Source organism: Callionymus lyra, chromosome 10 (genome assembly GCF_982586985.1).
Source record: "Callionymus lyra chromosome 10, fCalLyr1.hap1.1, whole genome shotgun sequence".
NCBI lineage: Eukaryota > Metazoa > Chordata > Actinopteri > Syngnathiformes > Callionymidae > Callionymus > Callionymus lyra.
Window position 1 is genome coordinate 29,090,546 of NC_141827.1, and position 14,677 is coordinate 29,105,222.

General features: G+C 41.2%; 1 protein-coding gene across 1 annotated transcript; it reads left to right on the top strand.

Moving 5' to 3' along the window:
* Positions 1-11,424: 11,424 nt before the first annotated feature.
* On the top strand, positions 11,425-14,364 carry LOC148071363 (synaptoporin-like). The gene is made up of 5 exons (XM_087800772.1): positions 11,425-11,458; positions 11,788-11,912; positions 13,419-13,617; positions 13,724-13,915; positions 13,981-14,364. The coding sequence occupies exons 1-5, from the start codon at positions 11,435-11,437 to the stop codon at positions 14,335-14,337; spliced, it is 897 nt and encodes a 298-aa protein (XP_087656898.1). The 5' UTR covers positions 11,425-11,434; the 3' UTR covers positions 14,338-14,364.
* The last annotated feature ends 313 nt before the right edge of the window (positions 14,365-14,677 follow it).

A 14,677-nucleotide genomic window follows, 5' to 3' on the forward strand; every position in this document is an offset into this window, starting at 1 on the left:
GGCGCACACTTGAGAGCGTTTCGCACTGTGAAACGAAGAGCCGACCCGGATTCATGTTCGTGCAGATGATATTCAGCGTGAAAGCTCTGCTTTGCCGCCCAGCGGACCCCCCTGCAGGTGACGGGGCTTTTAAGAACCACTCGTTCCTAACTCAAGCTCGCCGGAATCCCGGTTGCTGCGACCTGGAATATTTGGGAAAAGAGTTCGGCAGTGGTTGTGTGTCACGACAGGAGCTCGGTCTGGGACGCTCGCAGTCATGGCGGGCGAATAATGAGAGAGACGGTTCTGTTCACTCGCTTCTTCTTCTCTCTCCAGAGATGTCCGGCTCCCTCTCTCCGATGCCTTCAGACATGAATAATTGACCAATGTTTTCAGGCTACTTCTATGCTTCGGCAGGAGTGTGTACGTATTAAATCTTGATGTTCTTCAAGGGCTGAACAACACCGAGGCCCATGTCGAGCTTTTTCTGTTCACCGACTGTGGGCAGAATTCAATTAGAATGTTTTCATCACTGGAGCACAAATTAATTTTCAACTTCCTGACAATTCATTGGAACCGCAGTTATCGTAAGCTACTTTCATTAGCACCGTCCCTCGACTTATGAGTATGAAAAAGTCTCCACGATATTATTGTTGTCACATAGAACAAATCGACGGACGGACAAATACAGAAAAATAACATTTAATTCATCTTAATTGGACTGTTAAGGGTTATTTGTGAGCCGATACTAAAACCTCTACTTTTTCTATCACTTTTATTATTAAAGCAGCACTAAGTAAGTTTTATTCCTCATATTTCCTATCATGATTTACTTTAAATTCATATTATTTAAACAGTCATGGCTGACTGGGACAAAAGATCATTTCCCAGATATCATGCTTATTTCTATTTTTAATGTCAGATGTTTAAGGATTAAAGATCATCATATCCTATGTTATCGTTTATATAGCTTTGATAATGAAGTTAAGATGGAAGAGCGGGCCACGATACAACTAAAAATTAAACAACAAAGTATTAATCAAATGGATAAACAACGTTCAGCAAAAAAAACTCTGAAAGTTCCCCCAGTCTGGGGCCCCGTCTCCAGTGCCCCCCCCAGCCAGTTGAGTTCGAATCCCCTTGCTCTAAAATATATATAGTAGTTTTATCTAGTTTTTCACTAAAATTAGTGATAGTATTATTATACAACGGCTGCTACGTCTATTTTTACTCACACTACATTTATTACTTTTGATAATGTGACTACTCGGCCAATAAGACTACTGAGACTACTACTTCTACTCTAGCTACTGCAATTACTATTCCAACCCCTGTTTCTGATGGTAATACTGCTGTTGCTAGTTCTACCAACATTACTACTAGTATAACTGCAACAGCATTAGCATTAGCACTTTCCTTCCTTTACTTTACGTTCTGGTAGCACATATCAACACCTGATAAAAAAAAACAATATTTGCTCATGCTAATGCTAGTACTGCTATGAAGTGTCACACTTTTCGCTTGTGTCAGGGTCAAGATGACCCACAGGAAGGCCCGAAAATGCGTTTGTTTTCGACTACTACTTATATATGTTATGCTAACACTGCTACACTTAACTATGTTTGCTAATGCTAATGCTAATTCTGCTATGATACAAACATGAACAAACAAAGAAACTGAAACTCTGACCTTCAGTGTGAGTGTAAGCGAGGATGATAACTGGTGTGTCAGCGCCAGGTTACGGAACACTCGTCCTTCGGATAATGACGACTCGTTGAAAGGTGAAGTCACGTGTTGTCAAGTCACATTTGTGACTCACCGATCGAGCGTAATGACTTCTCGCTGTGATTCTGCCATCATCGTGAACTGAACGCGACCTCTTGGAAGATAATACATTATTGATTTCAAGGACAATCGGAGCAGACCTGCCCTAGAAACACACCTGGAAGATTTCAACGTTGAATTAAGATTAAGGTTGACCTTAAACACGGCGGGAATATCATTCAAATACTTAAATATAATCATGGATTTCTTCGGCAAATTCTCTTCTTTTTAACCATCATTTTATGGTTAAAACTGAATGTATTTGTTCAGTTCGCCTTCTGTGAGCTAGTGTGCTAGAAACGTTGATTTTACTTAAAGCACACTCAGAAGCAGGGAAGTGTAGACTTCACACACCTACACACACACACACACACACTCTGAGCTTGTTCGCTGGTCTTTGAAATATTTAAATGTTGAGAGCAGTTTTCTTAATGTAAGATTGATGGAATAAGGTCAGTGTTGACATCACAGCAGCAGCAGAGACAGAGTGTTTTATCTCGACGCTGAAATTTTGCTGCTAAACCTGCTTCTCCTGACCTCCCCAGGTAGAAGGTCAACACATCTTCATCATAAAGCTGTGGTTCACAACTCCCGGTCTGGTTACTGGTACCGGTCCATGAGGCATTTGTAACTGGGCCCAAATAAAAAAGATGACATCATCTTGATCTATTGATTATTTCTGTCAGAAAGTTGTTTGTTTTTTTGTTTTTTTTTAAAAGATGGTATTTTCGCTTAACATTAGTTTGTGACTAGTTTATCGTTTCATTCGAGTTTTCTCAAAAAAATTAACCTGTAAACTGGTGAAAATGAGTGAAACACAAACTCGATATAATTTATTTTTGAAATCGGTCCATAAATACAATGCCTGAATCAAACAGAAAAAGTTGGTGGAACCTGTTAAAATTGATGAAAAATTTGTAATTTAACAGAAAACTTTGGAGATGAAGCTTCACAAAGCAGCAAATTTGTTGTTTCATTTGGATAGACGATCAAGGTCAAAGAGCGCCATTGTGTGGCTTCTAAAAAAATGCTTTGTGAAGCTTCATCGGCCTTATTGCCACCTTTAAAGTCACGTTACTTAAACAAAATAAGTGAAATAATAAATATCTTAAATAAAGGTGTTCTGGTAAGGTAACTCAAGGTTGAGTCTTCGGCTCAATGGATGTTGTGTTTGAAGGTTGGGAGGGTTCTGTGTTAGGGCTGAAAAAAGTTAATGCAGATCTGGCAATACGTCTGAAATCTGGGCGAACCAGAGGTTACGAGAGGTTACGAGAGCGGAGTCCGTTACGACATAATAATGGCTTCACTCCTCCTCCAGCCAGCTGTAGTCACACCCCGCTTTGTTTACACAACGAGTTCCTTGGAGGTGGAGATTTCTGGCATTGATGACGCCCAGTGACAAACCTCGATGCTTGACCAATCACAGCAGAGTGGGTTTGGTTATAGTAAACAAGATTTAATCTCCATAAAAACATAGCTTTTTCAGTGGGCGGGGCTAAAGATCATTTTCTAATGTCAATATTTCAATGAAAAGAGAGTTTTTTACAAACAGACACTGATGATACAATAGAGTCACAACTTCTATTTAAGACAAACTTAAATCAAAATATAAATGTAAATTATAAATAAAGAAAAGAAAAATGGATTGAATCCTATTTTTCCCCAGAGACACAAAAACATAACGCACACAACAAGCTACACACACTGACACAGTAGTAATGCACTTTTATGTTATTCATATGCAGGTTTTGAGTTGGTCGTGGTACATGTACATGATCAGGGAAAGTCGCTAACGAAGCCACCAAAAGTGTGTTTGTCTGTTCCTGCCACAGTTTGTGTGCTAGAGTTGATGCCAAAATAAGATTCATTAATTATGCAGCGAGAAGAAGGATATGGACTGCCTTGATAAATCCAACACTTGCTCTGGTTTTTCTGCTCGAGATTGAAACGACGGAGCGCTCGAGCGGTTGGAATCTAAATGAAAGAGTGCAGATAATGGTTGAACAGAGGAATCAAGAGATAAAAAGAATCAGGAATGTGAAGACTTTCCTTTTCTGTGCTGCTGCTACAGCTCGCATTCTAAACGAGGCAAGCACTTCCCTCTGCTGGTTAGTTATTGAATTGCATGTTCCATCTCAAGGTCACTGATTATCACCATTGCGGTTTGGTGAAGGTGGGCAATAATATTCCAGAAGAAGTTATTAAGAAGAAGCGACACTATTCAAATGTTTTTTTGGTTATTAATTGCTCAGATTATTATAGATTTAATCAAAGATTGTCATGATAAATCAATATTTTTTCGCAACTTTCCGCTAAAGTTGAAAATATTCGCCATAAAAAAGCAATTTCCCTCAAAATAATAAAGTTATTTATTTATTTTTGAAGGGAATTCAATTCCAATGAAATGTTAAATGAATGAAAATGGGCGAATGTAAGTTAATGGGACATTAAATGAGAAAGCAAGTGATATTTAGAATCTTAATAATATCTAATTTTTTTTAATGTAAAATGTACGTGAATAATATTCAAAATGTTACTACTTTATTTATATATTTTTAAATATATTAATATAATCTTCGTTAGGAGTGTTAGAAAATATTTGTATGCCGATTGTCATGGGTCTACATGTTCCTCCTTGTGTTTCCGGTTTTATTGTGAAATCCGCTCCCTTCTGTGTCTGTGCTAATCTTACTTCCCCATGTCTGAGTAGTAATTGTTCCCAGCCGTGTCTCGTTAGTCCCGCCCCCAGCTGCTGCTGATTGCTCCCCTGTCTTCTTAAGCCTCCACTCTCTGTCACGTCCTTGTAAGTAAGTAAGTAAGTAAGTAAGTCATTTTTATTTGTATAGCGCTTTTCCAGACCAGTGTCACAAAACGCTTAAACAATCAAAACAATATTCAATAAAGTATATATTTTAAAGATCAAGATAAAACTGATAACACAACAGGAGTTCCAGAAAATCAAGGAAAAGCCTGAACAAATCTTAAGATGTTTCTTAAAGGAGTCAGTAGACTCCATCAAGCGCAAAGAGAGAGGAAGATTGTTCCAAAGCTTAGGAGCAACAGCCTGAAAAGATTTCTCTCCTCTGGTCCTGAACCGTGTGAGTGGAACCATCAGTAGATTCTGATCCACAGACCTCAGAGCCCGAGCTGGGGTGTAAGGCTGGATCAGAACACTGATGTAAGGAGGAGCCTGACCATGAATAGCTCTGAAAGTAAGAACCAGAATTTTAAAGTTCGTCCTGAAAGAAACTCGAAGCCAGTGAAGAGTTTTAAGGATCGGAGAAATGTGAGTTCTTCTACTTGAGAAGGTTAGAATTTTCGCTGCAGAGTTCTGAATCAACTGCAGGCGAGATAGGTCCTGCTTGTTAAGACATGAAAACAAACTGTTACAATAGTCCAGACGAGAAGTAACAAACGCATGGATTACAAGCTCCAGATCATGTTCCAACAACATTTTCCTAAGTTTAGAGATTTTTCTCAGTTGAAGGAAACAGTTTCTGGTCAGTTTTCTACAGTGTTGAACAAGAGACATGTCTTTATCAAATACAACACCCAGGTTTCTCAGGCTCAGTTTGACAGACTGACCTACGTCACCCAAGTACTGACTCAACCCTGGAACCTTATCATCAGGAGAAATCACCAGAGTTTCAGTTTTGTCCACAGTTATTGCCATTGTTTGATTTCTAGCAAACAATTGACTAAGCTGTTCAGTCTCTGGGGCTCAGTTGGATCAAAAGAGCAGTAGAGCTGGATGTCATCAGCAAAAATGTGATAAGAAAGATCAGGAAATCTCTGAATTGATTTTACCAAGGGAAATCAAGTACAGCAAAAACAATAAAGGACCCAGAACAGAACCTTGAGGGACTCCACACATCAGATCTGCCGATTCGGACCTCATTTGATTGGCAGATACACTAAAACTGCGCCCAGAAAGGCGCCCTTAGTCTATTTAGCAGGATCCGGTGATCAACTGTGTCAAAGGCTGAGGACAGATCCAAGAGAACCAGAACAGTGAATTGACCAGAGTCAGCCGACATCATGATGTCACTGGACAATTTCAATGAAGCTGTCTCCGTAGAGTGATGTTTACGGAAGCCAGACTGAAACTTCTCATGGATGTCGCTCTGATCCAGGAACAAAGACAGCTGCTCAGACAGCACCTTCTCCAAGATCTTGGACAAGAAAGGGAGCTTAGAAATGGGTCAGTTACTTACTTGTCTTGTCATCACAATTTTCTAGTACCTATATCCTGCAGCTAAGTATTCCTACCCTGTCTCTTACATTTGTCCCAACCAAGACTCTTCTCTACCTGTTGTGCTATTCGACCTGTTTCTGCCCCTTGACGCAGAGTTTGCCTTACCCTTGCCTTTTGTTGCCGATTACTGGACTGTCTGACTACGCCTCTGCCTTCCCCACGGAATAAAACCAAGTCTTTGCAAATTACCTCTGCGCCTGGGTTTCTCCGTTCACACCATTCAATTCAATTCAATTCAATTTTATTTAAAGTGTCTTATCATAACAAAGTTATCTCAAGACACTATACAGTTGAAATAAGACTACAGTTGATTAAGGAAAAATAGATCCCAGCAATTCAACAAAGAGCAAGAAACAAAACACTGTACAGTGAGCTGTACAGTGAGCAATGGCGAGGAAAAACTTCCTTTTAGAAGGCAGAAACCTCGAGCGGAACCAGACTCATTGTTGACGGCCTGCCGCTTTGACCGGCTGGGAGGAAGGATGGGGGGGTTGACAGATGGATAAGGAGAGGAGTGAGGGAGGATATAGTGAGAGAAAAGAGGAGAGTGTAGGAGAGTCCATGGGGGTGCTGGAGAGAACTCGGGATCTGATGACGTGGTGAAGATCCTGGATCAGCAGCAGCTCTGGAGGTGGATCCCTGGGGCTCCGGGAGAGAAATAAAAAGGTGTGGGTTTGGGACAAATGTATACAATACACAGGTATACAGACTCCGGTGACGGGTGAAGATATATAGAGGGGAGAGGGGGGGGGGGGGTTGAAATAGCCAGGCCAGAGGGCACATACCTAGCACAGCAGGATCCAGACACAGGGGCCCAAGCCGCGGCAGGAACCCGCGGGAGACCAGGACCCGGCAGGCGAGATAACCACCAGAGCCGACCCCAAACACCAGCGAGAAGGCGGACCACCACCGGGGGCGCGAGGGGGCAAGCACAGGCGAGGACGACCGAGGAAGCAAAGAGGGGGAGGCACCAGGCGCAGGCACGGAGGCAGAGGGACAGCCAGAAGAACCAGTCAGGGGATAGAGCCCCGGGGCCAGGCCGGGCCACGGAAGACCCCCAGACCGTCAGGCTGCCACCAAGTCCATAGCAGGGGATCGAGCCAAGGAGATAGGGATCCACCACAGCAGCGGCAGCGGAGCCCCCCCCAATACCCTGCGGACACGGCCAGTAGCCGGGTCGAGTGCCACCGCATGAGCCCGGGAGAGCAACGGCCAGGCACCGGCTCAGGTCCTCCGGTGAGAGTCCCCCGGGTCACAGGGAGCCACGGTTGTGCGGGCAGGGCGGGGGTAATGGGGCTGCAGCCGTCCGGGAACGGCCCCCAATCTTTGAACTGTAGACCGTCCCCAACAGCCACAGCCCACCTCCCCCATGTCATGAGGGAAGTTTGGGGGGCCAGCAGTATTTCATGGGCGGTCCACGGTCTCTAAGGTGCAGAGGCCCCGCCCATCACACACGTAAAACTCCTCCAGCATTCTCAGCCTATAGCAGCTAAGATAAACAGTTGTGTTAGTTATGACAGCTAAAGATAAACAGTCAAGTTAATTATAGGCTTTATCGAAAAGTAAGGTTTTAAGATTGTTTTTAAACATAGAGAGGGTGTCTGCCCTCCGGACTGAAGCCGGTAGTTTGTTCCACAGCAGAGGGGCTTGAAAACTGAAGGCCCTGGCTCCGAATCTACATTTAGAGATTTGTGGTATAACTAATAGATCAGAGTTTAAGGATCGTAAGGTCCTTGAGGGTTGGTAAGTTTGGATTAAATCTTTAATGTATGTTGGTGCTAGACCATGTAAGGCTTTATAGGTTAGGATAAGGATTTTAAATTGTATTCTAAATTCTACAGGAAGCCAATGTAGGGAAGACAGTACAGGGGAAATGTGTCTTAGTCAGGACACAAGCTGCAGAGTTCTGAATGAGCTGAAGAGTTCTGAGAGATTTTTTAGAACATCCTGAGAGAAGAGAGTTTCAATAGTCCAGCCTGGAGGTTACAAAAGCATGGATGAGCTTCTCAGCAGCATCTAAAGGAAGGAAGTGCCTAATTTTTGAAATGTTACGAAGGTGGAAGTAAGCAGTCTGTGAGATTTGTTTTATGTGTGAGTTAAATGATAAGTCCTCGTCAAAGCATACACCCAGATTCTTTACAGTGGTGCTAGTAGCAGGAGCAAGTCCATTTTGTAAAGCTAGATCATTAGTTAATGATTGTCTGAGATGTTGCGGACCAACTAGTAAAACCTCAGTCTTTTCCGAGTTCAGTAGGAGTTTTTGGTCATCCATGACTTGATATCTGTAATACAAGACTGTAAATGTGTTAGCTGATTTCTTTCATCTGGCTTCATGGACAAGTAAAGTTGGGTGTCATCAGCATAACAGTGAAAGTTTATAGAGTGTCTTCTAATCAAGTCCCCTAGTGGGAGCATATAGATTGTGAATAGTATTGGACCAAGAACAGAACCTTGTGGGACACCATAGCTGACCTTAGTGTGTGTCGATGAGAGGTGGTTGACATGTACATAGTGCGTTCTATCCGACAGGTAAGATTTAAACCAGTTAAGAGCAGTTCCACAAATGCCTATATGGTTTTCTAGCCTCTGTAGAAGGATTTGGTGGTCGACAGTGTCAAATGCAGCACTGAGATCTAGAAGAACAAGAACTGAAACATGGCCCTGATCAGAGGCCATCAGTAGGTTGTTTACTTTTACCAGGGCGGTCTCTGTGCTGTGGTGTTCCCTAAAACCAGACTGAAACACCTCAAATTGATCATTGTCCTGGAGATAATCACAGAGCTGACTCGTTACCACTTTTTCCAGAAGTTTTGAAATGAATACTAGATTAGAGATAGGCCTATAGTTAGTGAGGACCTCTGGATCGAGAGTGGGTTTTTTAAGCAGAGGTTTAATTACTGCAACTTTAAAAATCTGAGGCACATAGCCGGATGTTATTGATGATGATAGCAATATATATACAGATCTGGAAAACATTAAGAGACAGCTGAAAAATGATCAGTTTCTCTGATTTTACTACTTATAGGTATGTGTTTGAGTAAAATTAACATTTTTTTTCCATTCTATAACGTACTGACAACATTTCTGCCATTCCAAATAAAAATATTGTCATTTAGGGCATTTATTTGCAGAACATGACAAATGTTCAAAATAACAAATAAGATGCAATGTTTTCAGACCTGAAATAATGCTAAGAAAACAAGATCATATTCATTTTATACAACACAATACTAATGTTTTAACCTAGGAAGAGTTCACAAATCAATATTTGGTGGTATAACCCTGATTTTTAATCACAGCTGTCATGCGTCTTGGTATACTCTCCACCAGTTTTATACATTGTTCTTTGGTGACTTTATTCCACTCCTGGCGTAAGAATTAAAGTTGCTCAGCTTTTTTAATGGCTTGTGACCATCCATCTTCCTCTTGATCACATTCCAGAGGTTTTCAATGGGGTTCAGGTCTGGAGATTGGGCTGGCCATGACAGGGTTTTGATCTGGTGGTCCTTCATCCACTCCTTGATTGACCTAGCTGTTTGGCATGGAGCATTGTCCTGCTGGAAAAAACAATCTTCAGATTTGGGGAACACTGTCAGAGCAGAATGAAGAAAGTTTTATTCCAAGACAACTTTGCGTCCTTCGCAAAGACTAATCTGTCTAATTCCAGCCTTGCTGAAGGTGTTGGGCAAAGCTGAAAATTGAACTCATCAGAGAAGATGACCTCCAGTCCTCGACGGTCCAATCCTTATGGTCTTTTGCAAACTTCAGCCTGGCTGTTCTTTGCTTCTCATTGATGAAGGGCGTTTTTCTAGCTTTACCCAACTTGAGCCCCTAGGAGACTGTTTCGAACCGTTCTTGCTGTGCACTTCACCCCAGCTGCCATTTGCCATCCTTTTTGTAGGTCACTTGATGTCATCCTACAGTTTCTAAATGACATTCGATTACATTGACGGTCATCCCCGTCAGTGGAGAGTCGTTTCCAGTCTGTAGCTTTGTTGTCCCCAGTGTCTGCTGCTTGACCATGTTCTTATGAACCGCTGTCTTAGAAATGTTAAGGATGGAAGGACCCTGACACTTACTGTATCCCTCAGCCAGTAAATCAGGGTTATCCCACCAAATATTGATTTGTGAACTCTTCCTAAGTTAAAACATTAGCATTGTGTTGTTTTAAAATGAATATGATCTTATTTTCTTCGCATTATTTCAGGTCTGAAAACATTGCATCTTATTTGTTATTTTGACCATTTGTCATTTTCTGCAAATAAATGCCCTAATGACAATATTTTTATTTGGAATATGGCAGAAATGTTGTCAGTAGTTTATAGTTAAAATGTTAGTTTTACTCAAACACATACCTATAAGTAGTAAAATCAGAGAAACTGATCATTTTGCAGCGGTCTCTTAATTTTTTTCAGAGCTATATATATATATATATATATATATATATATATATCGCAATATTATTTTCAATGATACTGTATCAACATATTTTATTGTCTACTATAGTTCTGTTATGGTTATTATTTCACTCAAGTGTGTATAAAATAAAATTATTCTATTTTTTGAATTTGCAATTGATCTGCTAATATTTACACCATGTTCATTTGCGTCTTGCAATTAAACGGTCGCTAGATGGCAGCAGTCATTATGTCGTCCAGAGCTAAGGGAATGAGATGACCGTGGACGAGAGGATACAGTCGTCTCCAGCAGATTTTTTAAGATTATATTTGGAAATATTTTAGTTTAAAATTAAAGCAGTTATGACTTCATCAAGAGTCATGTGGTCTGTAAATTCTGCAACACCAGAATCAAGTACTCGACAATACTACAAATATATCCTTATTACTATAGTAATGCAATATAGCCTATCGTTGCCTTTGTGTCATGATACGTTTGCCAGATGCAATACAAACCCCTACTTTTGATCTACTTTGACTCATGGATAAAATCATTTGTTTCATGAATTACATTTTTATTTCTGTCGTCTGTCGATTGATGATTCCTTACATTAATTTATTTTTCCTGGCTGGACAGACAAGAATCCTTTGAAACGTCTGCTCTCGACAGACAAAACATTGACCCACTTTGATATTTTTAGAGACAAACTTGACAAAAGTACAGTATTCATCTTCATTCAAGCGCACATGCTCCTGAGAAGACGACACAAAAGCCTCTGCTAGTCATTCCGACCGGTGATTTAACTCTGTCGCCTTTTCAAACGTGGACATTGATCAGTTGATCGATGGAAGAACTGCTCCTCCTCCTCCTCCTCACTGCTCCTCCCTCCCTCGCTCCACTAGAAAAGACGCTCTTCCTCTCAGCCTTTTGTCAAACTCACCGACCAGAGCCTCCTGAGTTGGACTTTCTCGGGTATCAATGTGTATGGTCATCTTCGCTCCGGTAAGTTCCATTTCTTTAAATTACTCATCAAAGAAGGAACTTCTGTTTTCACTTTTTGGACTCTTACATGAAGAATTTAATATATTTAGGTGTTTTTTTTAAAACAAGCAAACACTGTGGAGGTCTTTAAATGATCTATTATTTGCATGACTGCTGAGACCCTCCTCCGGTGCACAGTCAGAGTCTCTTAGTTGTCTTCCGACATTTCAATTATTCAGGCTTTGTTTTTTTTACTCCACTTGTTATTTACTCTTGTTATTCATGAGACACGTCAGGTATTCTACAAATATAGCATCGTCCTTTTATTTATCTTTCAAATTATTTTACAGATTTTTGCCATTTGTGCTTTTGCAACATGTGGAGGCTACTCTGGTCTCCTCCGGGTTAAGATGGATTGTGGCGACACGCGGCCGAGCAACCAAAGCATCAACGTAGAGTTCGGATATCCCTTCAGGTACAAGAGCTCCTTTAATCTCCACCTTTGTTCCTCGGTTGAAATTGTATTTTTACAGTAGAGTTTGATGAAACTTAATGAAGCTTTGTCTTAATACAAAACAAAATAAAATTGTACATAGTGACTTGTTAATAAAAGCGGGCAACTAAAACTGAAAATAATAAATAAATAGGAATCTGACGCTTTTACTTAAACATGGAACATTAATCTGATTTGGTTTAGAATCGCACATTTTACTTGTACAGGGAAAAAAAGAGGATCAATTTGAATCCTTGCTGAAGCACAGAGACTTTAGTTCGTTGTTATATCTTTGTCACGTTTTCACAAGCTGTTAATTCTTAATGCAAAGTTTTCAACCAAACACAAATTGAATAAGATCCTCAAAGATTGTACCTTGCACAGCGTCATTAGCATTTTTCTCACAAAAGCAGTGAAGAAGACCGTAGCAGTGATACCATTATAATAATATTATTTGTGGTAAATAAACTTGATTAGTGCAGAAGTTTTCCAATCAGTAAACTTTTATTTAAAAATCTAACAATTTTACTAACTTAAAATGTAACTACTTTTCTGAGGAAAGCTTTATCTGATTTATTATTATAATTTTTACTACACTATTTGTCATAAAGAATCTGTCACTAAAGGGCAGAATTAGTGAAAGCTCACATGGTTACAACCTTTAAAAAAAACAGCAACACAATAATACGTGATGACATTTTCACGTCATGAATTAGTAAGTAAGTAAGTAAGTCATTTTTATTTGTATAGCGCTTTTCCAGACCAGGGTCACAAAGCGCTTAAACAATCAAAACAATATTCAATAAAGTATATACTTTAAAGGGCAAGATAAAACTGATAACACAACATGAGTTCCAGAAAATCAAGGAAAAGCCTGAACAAATAAAAATGTCTTAAGATGTTTCTTAAAGGAGTCAGTAGACTCCATCAAGCGCAAAGAGAGAGGAAGATCGTTCCAAAGCTTAGGAGCAACAGCCTGCAAGGATTTGTCTCCTCTGGTCCTGAAGCTTGTGCGAGGAACCATAAGTAGATTCTGATCCACAGACCTCAGAGCCCGAGCTGGGGTGTAAGGCTGGATCAGAACAGTGATGTAAGGAGGAGCCTGACCGTGAATAGCTCTGAAAGTAAGAACAAGAATTTTAAAGTTGATCCTGAAAGAAACTGGAAATAAACACTGTGGTTTTATCAAAGTAAATCAGTGCAATCAGAATATTGAATGGTCGTTTTTATCATTTAAAAATGTTGTAACTTTGAATTAAAAAAGGTATATTGAAAGGTTAGGATTAGGAAAAGATTTAATCAAATATTTTCCTAAATTGATTAGTTTTTTACACCCACATGACTTAGCGACAACAAAGGGATACCTCAAACGGGTATTGTTTGTTTTTCGGGCCACTGGGTCACCTTGACCCCTAGATAACACTTGTGTTAAAAAGAAAAACAATGATATTCATTTATACACATTCTAAACCTGGACTTGTGTTTCAGACTCCACCAGGTCCACTTCAAGGTCCCTCTGTGTGAGACCAAAAGAGACGAGATTCTCTTCCTGGACGGAGACTTCTCTTTCGTCCCGCAGTTCTTTGTCTCCGTGGGCGTCTTCGCGTTCTTGTACTCTCTGCTGGCTACCGTGGTCTACATCTTCTACCAGAACAAGTACCTGAAGAACAACCGAGGTCCGACTGTGGTCGGTAACACACGTGTACTTGCGACCGATTAAAAAAAAAAAAAAAGTGCTGACTACATCATTTTTCACGGGGTTTTTCTTTCTCGCCCTGCTCTGATCTGAGCAGGACTTCTTCGTCACAGTCGTATTCTCGACCCTGTGGATCGTCGGCAGTTGTTCTTGGGCCAAAACCCTCCACGAGATCAAGAAGGCCACGGACCCGACCTCGGTTCTGCTGCTGATCTCGGCCTGCAGAGCTCCAGAGAACAAATGTTCGGCCACTCAGGGGCCGCTCTGGTCTCGTCTCAACTCGTCCGTGGTGAGTCTTCCGAAAATCCCGAAAATCCAACCAAGACCTGATAAAAAAAGACCCATCTGTTCCAGGTCTTTGGTTTCGTCAACGTGGTTCTGTGGGTCGGCAACATCTGGTTCGTCTTCAAAGAGACCGGCTGGTACAAGACGGGTCAGAGGTACCCGACCCGGCGGACCTCGTCCAGGAAGCGCTCCAGGGACATGAGGCAGCGGCTCTACACGGAGAGCAGCTTCGACCTTCCAGACGAGAGTCTTTATCCTAATCTGACCAGGCAGTACAGTTTTAACGAGCCGGCAACAGGATTTGCTCAGCAGGTGTTCAGACAAGGCAGCCTTAACAAGTCGCAGGTGAGCTTCAGCTTACCGCAGACGTACCTCGGCCCGACACCGGCTCAGAGCGGACCCACCATCCTGGTCCACGAAGCTTGACCTTAGACACCAGCACAGAATGTAAGATGAGATATAAGAGAGTTCATCCTCCCACAGTTGACTCAGAACACAGTGACACATTAAATATATTTAAAAGAAAACCTACTTAAAATAGGAAGAGGAAGCCCTCAAACACAACGGTCCTTCAAAATAAAGCTATGAAGAAACTAAACTCAATATAGCCAAGGATGGCGAAAGAGTTGCGGGTTCAATACCAGCTCCAGATACGATCATGTCCCTGAGCAAGACACTTTAAAAGCTGATTCGCAGCCTACTCCCATCCTTGTGTGCACGGTCGACTTAATGTAAAGAGCTTAAATAAGAACCAGTTCCCATACAT

Coding starts and splice junctions, on each gene's coding strand:
- LOC148071363 (XM_087800772.1), top strand. CDS start 11,435: ATGTGTATGGTCATCTTCGCTCCG. Junction 11,913..13,418: donor GAGTTCGGATATCCCTTCAG/GTACAAGAGCTC, acceptor CTTGTGTTTCAG/ACTCCACCAGGTCCACTTCA. Junction 13,618..13,723: donor ACAACCGAGGTCCGACTGTG/GTCGGTAACACA, acceptor TGATCTGAGCAG/GACTTCTTCGTCACAGTCGT.